This window comes from Amphibalanus amphitrite, unplaced genomic scaffold, assembly GCF_019059575.1.
Source record: "Amphibalanus amphitrite isolate SeventyFive unplaced genomic scaffold, NRLGWU_Aamphi_draft 000078F_arrow, whole genome shotgun sequence".
Lineage (NCBI taxonomy): Eukaryota > Metazoa > Arthropoda > Thecostraca > Balanomorpha > Balanidae > Amphibalanus > Amphibalanus amphitrite.
Window position 1 is genome coordinate 1,049,673 of NW_024881574.1, and position 13,008 is coordinate 1,062,680.

Consider the following 13,008-nt stretch of genomic DNA (forward strand, 5'->3'; position numbering starts at 1 on the left):
GTCACCTGTCCTCTATCCTGGCGGTCTAGTAAGAACAGGGATGATGCAAGCTGATTGCATCTGGCAGAAGTGGGCCGTTTTCCTTCCGACTGTTTGCGATATGACTCACCTAAACTGAAATGCTTAGACTTGATTTGCAGAAGATCTTGCGCTAGAAACTGAAACATACTACATTTTCACAGCAGCGAACATCTCGCTTTGAGGTGGATTGTGCGTTTGATTTCGTTCATTCCATTGATTGATTTGTATCCTAAAACAAGTGCAAAGATAAAAACATTGCAGCACGATTGCTGTATCTCCTAGTTCTACCAATAAGTGATGGCGGAGTCAATAAGTGAGGCGTACGGTATGTCCGTCCAGAAGACCAGCTGTCTCATATAGCAAAGGCAGTACGCGAGTGCGGCTTTCATGTCTTAGAAGTTAGAAGAAGGTCCAGTTGAAATCTATCAATTTTTTACGGCTCATTCATGTTTTCAATATATTATAATGCAACTACTCGTAGCATGAATATAGTGTAAAACGATTCATTGCTAATTTCACACATTTTATGTGCGCTGTATGCTCACCTAAAATTATGGGAAAATGCTCGTTCACCACATGCACCAACGCTAAATGTAAAGGCTGACAGGCAAGGAGGAACTTTTTTACAGCATGGTATATTCTCTGGCACCCCTTTTTTTACTGCACCATGGTAAACTGAAAGACGGCAGTCAATCAGAAAACAGATCCTTTAGCAGTCAACATTATCGGTGAAAGTGGCATTTACTTATATGGAATGAAAGAGCTACCAGTGGGTGCAGGTGCCCACAAATAGGTACACCGTTTTACCTGAAATTTTACAAGGCTCTATCATTTCGCCATCCTGCGGTACACGTCCCTCCCTCTCAGCATAGGTTGTAATTTTGCCAAAAATTTTGCAATTCAGATTACATTTTCACGAACTCTCAACTGATTCAGATAACACGAAGCAGGAAGAATCTAGAACTTCGAACCTCGCATGCTTTCCGCAGCCAAGAGGCACACATTTGTCTAATCGCAGCTATGAAAATACGTGGGTGTCATTCACAGCTCAGTGAGCTTTTTATATTCCACGTCCCTCTGTGTGAAGTGGACCCACACGCTGAATATTGCACGCTCCCCGGCACTAGCCGCCCAGGCGCCGGGCTAATTCTGCACTTATCCAGCACCCCACGCCGGTTCCTCGGCGCTCCTGAGCCAACTTTTCAGCGCGGCTTCCGTTTCCGGCTACCGTTAGACGGCGGTTCTGGACTGATGTGAGTGCACGGCCGGCCCTCAAAGCCATCACACTCCTGAAGTGTATCGCTCTTCAGACATTGATCCAGCGCTGAAAATGGCAGTCTAAAAGTGCGGCGAAATGGCCCGGCCATCACTGATAGTCCAAGTCGCAAACGGCTAGGAGCCCGTTCTCTTTCAGCGTCGAATCGTTTGTCGTAGTTAATCGTATCTCTTTAGAGCAGTTTAGCCCTTGGATGATTTGCAACTGACCACTTGGTGTGCCCATTGCTGATAGTGTCCAAAGGTGATAGCATATCCATTTAATAATGTAAGCCTTTCAAAATATAACTCGTTGTCGCTGTCTTGCCTTTGTTGCAAGTGCATTTTGTTAATGACTGTGAGCGCTGGAGTCCTTATATAACCTAAACGTGCATACTATGTGGTAATTATCTTTTATCACAGCACAATCAGAGCTGCTTTTAGAACATGAAGCGTGCTTGAGTGCATGCATCACGAGTTTTGGGACAAGAGCGTACTATTTCAGCGCTAGTTGTTATGGGCAGTTATGTAATATCAATGAAACATGCGTCCAAACCTTTCGTTTTGCCGTTCTCAGGTTGCCGGTCAAATCATTGCTCCGCAACCAACAGAGAGCACCATTCCACGATGCATCGGCTTCTTACTGGTCGATGACTTCCGATCATCGCGTCAAATGACGTCATCATTTCCGCACGATGACGTCACACGACATTCCCGAGCTGCATTCCTGACCGGAGGCGATTCCTCTCCGGGGAGGTCTGGAGAGAGATGCAGATTCCTCGGCCAGCCCCGGGCACTCTGCTGGCCCCGCCTCGCCTCCGTCCCTCTGATCTCTCCCTGCCGACGCGCTCGAAGCACGTGCGGTGTTTCCGTGTTCGCCGCAATACGCGCGCGCCGTGATTGACACGTGATAGTTATATGGCAGCCTTTACTTTACGGTTCGACAACAGTGGGTCGCTGTTCTCAGCGAATTTAGAATGTGAACTATCAAAACGGCTGAGCCACCAGGTGTCAAATCTGAGGTACTAAATTTAAGCTGAACAAGATAACAAATAAGACGTTAAATATCCACGGAAATGGCAGCCCGATTAGGTAAAGATGCTTTCAAAAGTCCCCTTCCTCGCTTATGGGCACACACATCAGTGGTTTTACGAAGCTTTTAAAGATTCGAGGAAGATTCGTGTTCTTTTAGTGGCTCAAGCGTTATCATGTTTAGCTATGACTTTCTGCATTTCCGATGATACACTTTCCCGTTGCTTTGTCTGTGCATCTGTCTACCGCTGATCCGTGGAAACCCCTGATCTGGGCTACCCCTGATCCTGAGCCCTCGGTGACAGACACTGCCACTCCTGGTCGGAAGGAGGGTGCGTCTCTGAGCTCACTCAATCAGCTCTGTCCGTCCTGACACGCTAGGGTGCTGTGGCCCGACTGCGGAAATCAGCGTGAAAGCGGATTATCCCTTGTTTGTCACCCTATTAACTCAGCTGTCCTTCTGTTCGGCAGGTGCAATGGCGAAGAGAAAGAGGCCCTCTCGGGCGTCACGGAAGAGAACCATAATCTCGCCTGTGCCGAAAGAGGTTGCTACTGATGGCGACACGCAACCCATTCGTGGTGAGGTCGCTGCCCAAGATTCTGTGCTGGTAACTGATAGTGATAAAGCGATAAACATGACTCAGGAGGATGACATTAAAAGGAAGGTAGAAGATAAACCTAAAGCCCCTGTCACTTCATACGAAGGTGCACAGTTTTATGACGTTGAAATGGTGACTCCTTCAGATAGTTCTCTCCAAATTGTCCCAGATGCAAGCAAAGATGCTCTTGCCGACCACACTAACAATGCCACGCCCGAATGCAACTCAGAAGAACCAGCACTGACAAGAGAACAAATTCAAAAAGACGTGGCACGAATGGAATCCGAGCCCAGTGGAAACGACTCTGCTTCAAACAAAGCTTTGTCCCAAGCGGCTGAAGAAGATACTCCGAAAACAGACTCACTGGAAAAGGACTGCACTACCGTGAGTGAGCCCGAGAAGAGTGCTGTGGCTGCCGCTGACCAGGCTCAAAAGCAGCCTGAGGCGAGATCGAAACCCCCGCCGGAGGACGCCTCGACTCAGACGGATGACATTCCCGGCCTTCTGTTTTACCGTCCCCTGAACAGCACCCAGCAGACAGCAGGGACCCAGCATCGAGGATCAGGATCAACTCAGGACCAGGCAGTGACGTCATCGGACCAGTCCGGCGGAAAAGGTGAGTTCCTGAACCAATTAAATCAGACAATGAATGTGGGCAAGGTGAAAATGCATGAGTTGATTGTTAAGGTGCAGTAGCATCAGCAAAAAAAAAAGAAATAGATAAACTGTTGCACTTTGCAGGCGATAATCTAGTCTAAGAAAATTGATCTCCCTATTTGTGCGGTTAGTTTTACTCGTATGGTACTTTGACTTCAGGTATGTCCACAAACAGTAGCGGCCGAGCACCTTCAATTGAGGGGGCACGGTGCCCCGGTGCCCCCCCCCCCCGTTCCGCCGCCTATGCTCGCAAACTTCTTGAATGCACGTCTATTTGTATTATTGCGTCAATACCCACATGGTAAGTAGTGTTTCATTTAATTATTTTCTAAACGCAAACCAATATTATGTAAATGAAAAGTTATTTGAGATATTATTGAACAGGTTCGCTCGAATTCTTTCACTCAAAACTTAATGAAGAACTTCAACTAATCAAACAAGGTAAGTGGCTCTTCTGCTTTGCTTTGTAATGTGAGCTCTGTCATTAATGTAGCTTATTTCGTCATCAGTTTGTTCAGAAGCCAAGCTCAGAAGCCAAGTGGGATCATGTATCACCCGAAACTCACAGATTAAGTACAAGCAACAATCCATAAAACATATGCTCCATCAGTAAGCCTACCTACTGTTGCAGTTTTTTGTCGAATCATGCTCCGATTTTCCCACAAGATAGACGGCGAGTTCCGAATTCCGGTCCAAACCGGTCTGCTCCCGAGTTCCCACCACTCTCTGTTTTTCGCTAACCATCAGCGCATCTGCAGGATGCGCTCTCTTACGTAACCAGCTCGTGAGATGACCCACCCGCCGCACTGTTCGGGCGGGTCAGGTAGCTTCCGCATCCCCGCCGCCTCCCCCTGCCCCACGAATCCTGGCAGCTTGACGAGGTAGTGCGGTATCACGCCGCGTACGGTCAGCTGATCGGGTCGACAACCTTCCTGCTAACATCTCAGGTCCTACAATTTAATGTAAATACATACGTGCATGCATATATCATACATAAAAACATTCATACACCATACATACACACACAGGTTTAGCTCTTCCCTTCCCTCGCTCCTCTTGCTCTTTCCGCTCTGTCACTATATGTCTCTCCTCGGTCATCCGAAGACGCTGACCTGATGACCATTGAGTGACACACCACCAGGTCGGCGGCCGGGCCAGACGTACCCATACGCCGTCACCGGCAGACTTGACCGGTTTCCTGGAGATATATTATGCATGCCGGGTCAGCTCCTCTCCCGAGGCCTTCGTTCACAGTTCAGAATGGGGCCGTCGGGTCTTATCGGAGAAGTGTCGCGGAGAGCTTTGGGTTAGATGGGTCAAAGAGGCACCAGTTGTAGAGAGGAAGAAGGGTGGAGCTGCATATGTGTGTAGGCATATAAGTGTAGGCATATAACTAAAGAACATATTCACATATGCGGCATAGATGCACCTACTAAGCTAGATGCACGCAACTATGCATGCAGTGTAATAGGATATTGTATGGGAGATGCTCTGAATGAAAATATTGCAACTTGCAAGTGCTCCCTGTGTATATGACCATAGACTCCTTTAAACAGGGTCTAAAGGGGGTCTAATGTTAGGGGTCTAAAGGGGGTGTTTAAAAGGGTCTATGATATGATGGATACCAGTTTGGGCACTGACGTATCAAGGGATGACGTGTGTACCCGTGTGGCCGAAAAGATGGCCTCTATCCGGTGAGCTCTGGCAGTAATCGCCGGTGAGAATGTCCACGGCCGGTCACCCCGGCTCACCTGTGAGAGCCGAGCGCCGTGCACAGGGGTCCGGGTCACCGCCCGAGCGTATGGGAAGCCGCCGACTCGTTTCAGACGCGGCGAAGATGTGCACGGATGGAAAATAAAGAAGCACACTGCATGCTTGACGTGCGCTGAATAGGTGACTTTCTCTCGCAACGAGATAATCTGGAGTCATCTTCTTTATTACGGATTGTAATCAGAGATAGTTTGAATCTTTATCAGAGAATATTAGGTCGCACAGGAGAATGAAATTAGGAAATTCAGCTCGCCTTCAGCCCACTCGCTGTCTCCGAACTAAAAATAGGAGACTTGATTGTCCTCGAGAGTATGCATGGGTAACCAATGATCACGTCCCATGACCAGAAACTCCCCAGACAGAGAACATCCTGGCGAGGAAGATAGCCATATCGCTCAGCGTTCTCAGACACAGTGCCGCTAAATTATATGTCCATTATGACTGATTACTCAGACTCTTCGATAGCTGTGTGGGTGAGGGTGATAATTATGTGAGTCTGTTTCTTGAAGGAGGTGTGGTGAGAGGAAGCGAGAGAGAGAGGGAGAGAGAGAGAGAGAGAGAGAGAGAGAGAGAGAGAGAGAGAGAGAGAGAGAGAGAAAGAGAGAGAGAGAAATAGAGATAGATAGATAGACAGACAAAGTGAGAGAGAGAGAGAGAGAGAGAGAGAGAGAGAGAGAGAGAGAGAGAGAGAGAGAGAGAGAGAGAGGATGAGAGAGAGAGAGAAAGAGAGAGAGAAAGAGAGAATGAGAGAGAGAGGAGCGAAAAAAGGATAGATAGAGGCAGAGGGGAAGAGAGAGAGGGGAGAGAGATGTGCGCGATGACAGAGGGAGGGAGAGATTGCATGCTCCAGTGACTGTCCACGGCGGCTGACTCACCGCCGGTGTCTCAGGGATCGATGAGAACTCGGTGGCCGTTTGAGTCACGACTCCCAGCCGTAACGGAGAGTCATGACTCAGCCGGGCAGTATCTGAGGGCAGCTGAGTGTCCGAGTTAGCAGAGGCACTCAGGGGAGTCGCCGGGATGCGAGGAAGGAGGCAGACACTCATGGGAGACATCGGGCTGCGGGTGAATGAGGCACCCAGGGTGCTCAGAAGTCAGAAGGGGGCCTCGGCCTGTGAAGTGTACCTAACAAATGAGATAAATTGATCCAAGGTCTTACTCAAAGTGGCACCGATCTGCGAGTCATTTGAGAGTCACCGAGGCCTCCCGAGGGCAGACGACACGAGCCTGCAAGGAAACAAAGTTGTCCCAGACTCTGCATAGTGACGGATAAGATGAACAGGATCAGCATGGTTAATTGGCAGATAGGAGTTTATACATAGAGGCATTTATGGGAGTCTCTCTGTAACAGCGTGGCTATAAAAACTGCAAGCAAATGGGTTTATAAGCACAGGCCAAATTTGATGCGTGGCAGTATTTGATCTAGGCAAACTTAATGCTTATGTTGCTGATAAAACCATCATAATACATAATGTAATTTTGTCGGCTGCTGCCTGGTATATAAGGTTGATATGCTTCAACATGGAATTTATGTACCTACATAGGCAAGTGTCTTATCTGCCTTCGTGCTAGTTGCATTGAAGATAAAGGTTATTTGACATGCATTCTACTATGTGTTTGCTCAGACCGGAACACAAGTGGACTATAACGAACTGTTCATGCACTGAAAAAAAATTACACCAGAACTTTGGAGTAAATCTACGGTGCCAAAAAATCCAATATTTTCTGGTGAGTTTTTACTCCGGCGTAAAAACTCGAGTAAACTTACGCCGGAGTAAAAACTCACCAGAAAATATTGGATTTTTTGGCACCGTAGATTTACTCCAAAGTTCTGGTGTAATTTCTTTCTCTTTTCGAAGAATAATTTTACCACCCGTGGTAAAAATAGCAACCATAACTTGCACCAGTGGAAGAGTAATTTTACTACCCATGATATAAATAGTAACCTAATTAGCGTCAAAATACACCCCGTTTGGAGTAAAATTGCACCGTGCCCAAAAACTACACCAGCCCAAAAGGTGTGGAAATAGCACATAAGCAATATAATAAACTTAGGATGTGAGAGTAAATTTACACTAGGGTGTATTTATATCCAAATTATTTTTTACACTCTAGGTGCAAAAATAACAGGGGATGTGAAATAGGTATTGCAGTCGCATCATCCTGCATGGAGGGGCAGAGCGCATCCTTTGGAATGGACCAGTCAGGACATCCAAAAGATGTGCTCATAATCCCCTCCAGGCCTTCGGGATGTGCAACTGCATACCATGCATTACATAATTCACAGCCCCTGAAATATTATACAAACGTCATTCATGCAGATACAAGTGATAAAGCGCAGTGCAGGTGAGTGCACGGCGGCACGATCGACAAATTGAATACTATACTATATGAAGACTCTGCGCGTGATTTTTATCGAGTTGCAAAGGAAACAAGTTCAATGAAAGACCGTTTATTCTCAGCTTTATCACATGGTGCACGTAAACTCCTGAAGGTATGTACGTGCGTTATCACAACCATTGCAACGGACTGAAACGGACTCATAAGCCGTCTGTGTTTCTATGATATGCTGCGATATGATGCTGCGATAGCATATTCAACAAAAATAAAATATCAGAATAATATTTATCGGAGTAACTTGAGTGATAAGTACATATATATTCAAAAAAAATGCAAATATTTCGACACACTTTGCGGTAGTCTTTCAATGCAAATGGCACCGACAGTGCTAGTTTGTTAGGCACAACAAAAATCATCATTTTCCCATGCGATCGATAGAGCCGGATCCTTCACTACGATTATTAAACTAATTTATCACATCAGCGAAAACTACACTATTTACTACCATATCTAAATTTAAATACCTGTGACTCCAGTCACAGGTACTTGTCCAGGTCCATGTCCAGGTACTTGACCTTAGATATGGTAGTAAATAGTGTATAGTGTTTTCGCTGATGTGATAAATTAGTTTAATAATCGTATTGAAGGATCCGGCTCTATCGATCGCATGGAAAATGATGATTTTTGTTGTACCTAACAAACTAGCACTGTGTGCCATTTGCATTGAAAAAGACTACCGCAAAGTGTGTCGAAATATTTGCATATATTTTTTTTTTTTGAATATATATGTACCTATCACTCAAGTTACTCCGATAAATATTATTCTGATATATAACCTACTTGAGTAAAAACAAGATGACTCTGAAGTCGTATAAAAATAAAATAGGTACCGTAAACCGGGGTCACTTTGAACGCCTAGGTGACTGAACGCCATTCCAGTGGCGGCACCTGGCGGCCGGCAGAGACAGAATTTGGCCTCTCATGTTGAGAGGAGCTGCTCAACTGGGAGATAAAATCTCGTCTCGACCGGCCGCAATGGGCCACCGCTGAATAGGCGTTCAAAGTTACCCTGGTTGACGGTACATACACGTAACACAATACACGTAAGTATCCTGGCTGTGGCCACTTTTGTATGGCCCTGGCTATCTATGGCTACCCGCGAACAGTTCCAGTGATCATCACGGCAGGGAGGTCGCGAGCTCGATTACACTGGCGTGTTTGTTTCGCACACTCGCGTTCACCACTTTATTTGAAGATATATTCCCAGAAGAAAAAAATATATATTCCAGGTGATGGAGCTAACATTCCGTGATCGAGGTGATGGGCTCACATTCCGCGATCGAGAGTTGTTTGGTAAACGATGGAGCGTTTAAATACGGAAGGTGAGTTCCAGCACCTGGGATGTTGTTTTTTCGGGAATGTACCTTTAAACTCTACATCCCCTGAACCTACTCCTACACCGTTCCTACACTGTACTCTTACACTTCCACACCGAGCATTTTCTTCGCGGCCTTGCTGAGCGGAATCCTGCCTTTCACCGCCCTATAATAGATGACCTCCATCAGGGTTTTGGAAGGCCCTCTGAATGGGCAGTAGAAGACCGCATGAGCCGCAGCTGCTGCGGCCACAGCTGCCAGCGGTGCCTCCTGATCAAGCGGGAGTTCCGCTCCCTGAACCTCCAATCCTGAACCCTCAATGCATCTCACCGCATTCCGGGGGTCCGCCAGCTCCCCCACCGTGGTGCCGCAGCCGTGGGCGAGGAACGACATGAGTTCTTTGTCTGTGAAAAGCGAAAGAAATATAGATGATTCCAATGCTACTTTAAACGTTGCGCTATCCACCAAGGTGCAGAAGTTTTAATGGAGGATGGAAGAGGAGTTTCTATCCAGAGGATAACTAAAAACGTTTTCCTGGATAACCTGGCGGGGAACAGTTAACCTATTCCGAGATATCCCTTTAACGCAAGCGCGAGCGTTTAGCGATCGGCATTTTCCATTTTCGACTGAGCGCTAAAAGCCGCGTTAAAATTTTTGTTTTATATAGGGCATCATAGGTGCAAAATTTGAGCGAATTCGAAGGGGTCATGGTGTATGTACATTAGCGTGGGGCGAAAAACACTTTTTTTTGGAAAGTGCAAGGTATAACTAGTGAACAACTTGGGCCATAGTTTCAAATGAACGCATGCAAAATCTTAAGCCTATCGGTCAAGCCTAGACATGAGCGCATTTGCGATGAATGAAGGTCTGCAAACGCTTTCAGGCGTTGCAGTCTCTTATGCTAAGGAGCCGTTGCGATTGGTGTGTAACACCGGAATAAAAGCGATTCGCGAGAAAAGACGAGATCAGTGGACTAATGATGGCGTATTTCATCAATACTGAATCCCACGGGCCGACCCAGGGTCCCTTTATCATCAACATGGATCCGGATCCTGGATCTAACGAATCCCTGGATACAGGATCCGGGTGTCAACATACATCCTTATATTATGTTTTCATAGTCAATGGCCAATGCATAGGCTAATTGTTCATCCATGGATGCCGAATCCTGGATCCAGTGGATGCCGAAACCTGGGTCCAGCGGATCCCAGGATCCAGAATCCAGGTAGCTACATTCGTTCATTTGCTGTGTCATCAGTGATAATGCAGATAGAAATTTGCCTACAAGTACGAATTCTCGCAGAACAGGTTGGCCAAACGTTTGCCCACGATACTGAGAGCAGCTTCATTCGCCAATATCAGCGGATCCTCCAGCCTCTCGAATTGGGCGGGGATTTGCTGTCAGCTGCTGGTTGTCCTCATGCCGCTTTGCGCCGATATGACCAACAGCGCGGTGATGCCTTTCGGCTTCCGGTAACACAAACGACACGGTTCAGCTGTTCAGCTGCCTTCGATACACCGGCTTGAAATACGTTTTCAGTCTGAGGCTGACTGGATTCCGCTTGTGTCTAGTCCTTGAACAGGTTGTTTTCTTCGTGCCGCTTCAACACTAGCGTCAGGGTGAGCCCTGAGCCGTGATGTAGCTGGACACTTGTTGTAGTCATCAGAACTGACTGTAGCTTCAGCGGCTCCATTCTCTTTGTCTCTCTTCATTATGAGCCATTGATGATCCATGTCAGATAATATGTGGACGGCACCGGCTTTAGCACACCTTCTCCCTTGATACTCGAATGGAATGGACCGTGCAAGACGTTAGTCGTAGCCGGTTCTGCCGCCGCGTGAGCCTCGGGATGCGAGTGCAGACTTTCATACTGATGATGATTATCGGCAAGCCCGTGTCCACTGCTTCAAGCATAACAGAGACGTCATCGGCGTTCGTCACGGTGTCACGATGACTCTCAAGGCCAACGTTATCTGCACCGTGTCACCTGCCTAGTGTCCCCGTGCCGGGTCTGATGTTCCTCCAGTTCATTGGCGTCTACTGAGAGCACCGTCTCGTCTCAGATGCGAACTCGGCTGACTGTCCTGGGGTCTCGACAGCCACCATGAGATTACTGTATGATTGAATAATCAAAGACTGCTAACCATGGACTGCTTGTACTTCAATTCTGAAGTACGATTAATAACTACAATTACGTGAAACGTCATTTCCTTTAGTAGATGCCAGTGAAGCTGGGGCAATGGAGCAGCATCACTCACGGGACGGGGACACAGATGACTGACAGGTAGTTAACGCGGCGGCATACTCGGAGTGTAATCGCCACGCCGATTGTGGATTGCTCTTGATCGTCAATACATACATACATACATACGGCGCATCTGACGGTGCCTCGTAGGTCACCGTGACAGCGAACGCCGATTAATTATCTGTGATGCTTGATGCAGTGGACACGGGCTTGCCGATAATCATCATCAGTACGAAAGTCTGCACTCGCATCCCGAGGCTCACGCGGCGGCAGAACCGACTTCGCCTAACGCCTTGCACGGTCTACTCCATTCGAGTCTCAAGGGAGAAGGTAAAGTGTGCTAAAGCCGGTGCCGTCCACATATTGTCTGACATGGACCATCTGAATGGCTCATAATGAAGAGAAACGGAGAGAATCGAGCCGCTGAAGCTACAGTCAGTTCTGATGACTACAATTGTGTCCAGCTACATCACGGCTCAGGGCTCACCCTGACGGTAGTGTTGAAGTGGCACGAAGAAAACAACCTGTTCAAGGACTAGACACAAGCGGAATCCAGTCAGCCTCAGACTGAAAACGTATTTCAAGCCGGTGTATCGAAGGCAGCTGAACAGCTGAACCGTGTCGTCTGTGCTACCGGAAGCCGAAAGGCATCACCGCGCTGTTGGTCATATCGGCGCAAAGCGGCATGAGGACAACCAGCAGCTGACAGCAAATCCCCGCCCGATTCGAGAGGCTGGAGGATCCGCTGATATTGGCGAATGAAGCTGCTCTCAGTATCGAGGGCAAACGTTTGGCCAACCTGTTCTGCGAGAATTCGTACTTGCAGGCAAATTTCTATCTGCATTATCACTGATGACACAGCAAATGAACGAATGTAGCTACCTGGATTCTGGATCCTGGGATCCACTGAATCCAGGTTTCGGCATCCACTGGATCCAGGATTCGGCATACACGGATGAACAATTATCCTATTCATTGACTTTGAAAACATAATATAAGGATATATGTAGACATCCGGATCCTGTATCCAGGGATCCAGTAGATCCAGGATCCGGATCCATGTTGATGATAAAGGGACCCTGGGTCGGCCCGTGGGGTTCAGTATTGATGAAATACGCCATCATTAGTCCACTGATCTCGTCTTTTCTCGCGAATCGCTTTTATTCCGGTGTTACACACCAATCGCAACGGCTCCTTAGCATTAGAGACTGCAACGCCTGAAAGCGTTTGCAGATCTTCATCCATCGCAAATACGCTCATGTCTATGCTTGACCGATCGGCTAAGATTTTGCATGTGTTCATTTGAAACTATGGCCCAAGTTTTTCACTAGATGTACTTAGCACTTTCCAAAAAGTGTTTTTCGCCCCACCCTAATGTACAGTCTGTCTTCCGCCATATAGCCTCGTTGCTGGTGCGCCCTAAAACACCAAATCATCATCATCAGTCTGTCTTAAAAGTACCGCGCAAAGTGACGGTGGATCCATCAAGCCTGACTGAGGTAGGGCCTGCTATAATTTGAAAGTCACCGAACCAATTGACCTAGAGAATGGACGAGGATGTGAATTGCTTCGGTGACTCAAATGCAGTAGGCCCTTCCTCGGTCAGGCATGATGGATCCAACGTCACTTTGCGCGGTACTTTTAAGACAGACTGTACATGCCTTGGTGATCTGTCCTGGAACGCTCCTATAACGGAATGATTATACACTTACC

The 13,008-nt window shown here is 47.3% G+C and overlaps 1 protein-coding gene across 1 annotated transcript in view; it reads left to right on the forward strand.

The window, feature by feature from the left end:
• Positions 1–13,008, forward strand: part of LOC122379459 (ras-responsive element-binding protein 1-like) — a 123,272-nt gene that overhangs the window by 46,234 nt on the left and 64,030 nt on the right. Inside the window, exon 2 of the mRNA XM_043361699.1 lies at positions 2,779–3,522. Coding sequence (XP_043217634.1) covers positions 2,784–3,522 — 739 coding nt within the window. The 5' untranslated portion in view covers positions 2,779–2,783. The remainder of the gene's footprint in view (positions 1–2,778; positions 3,523–13,008) is intronic.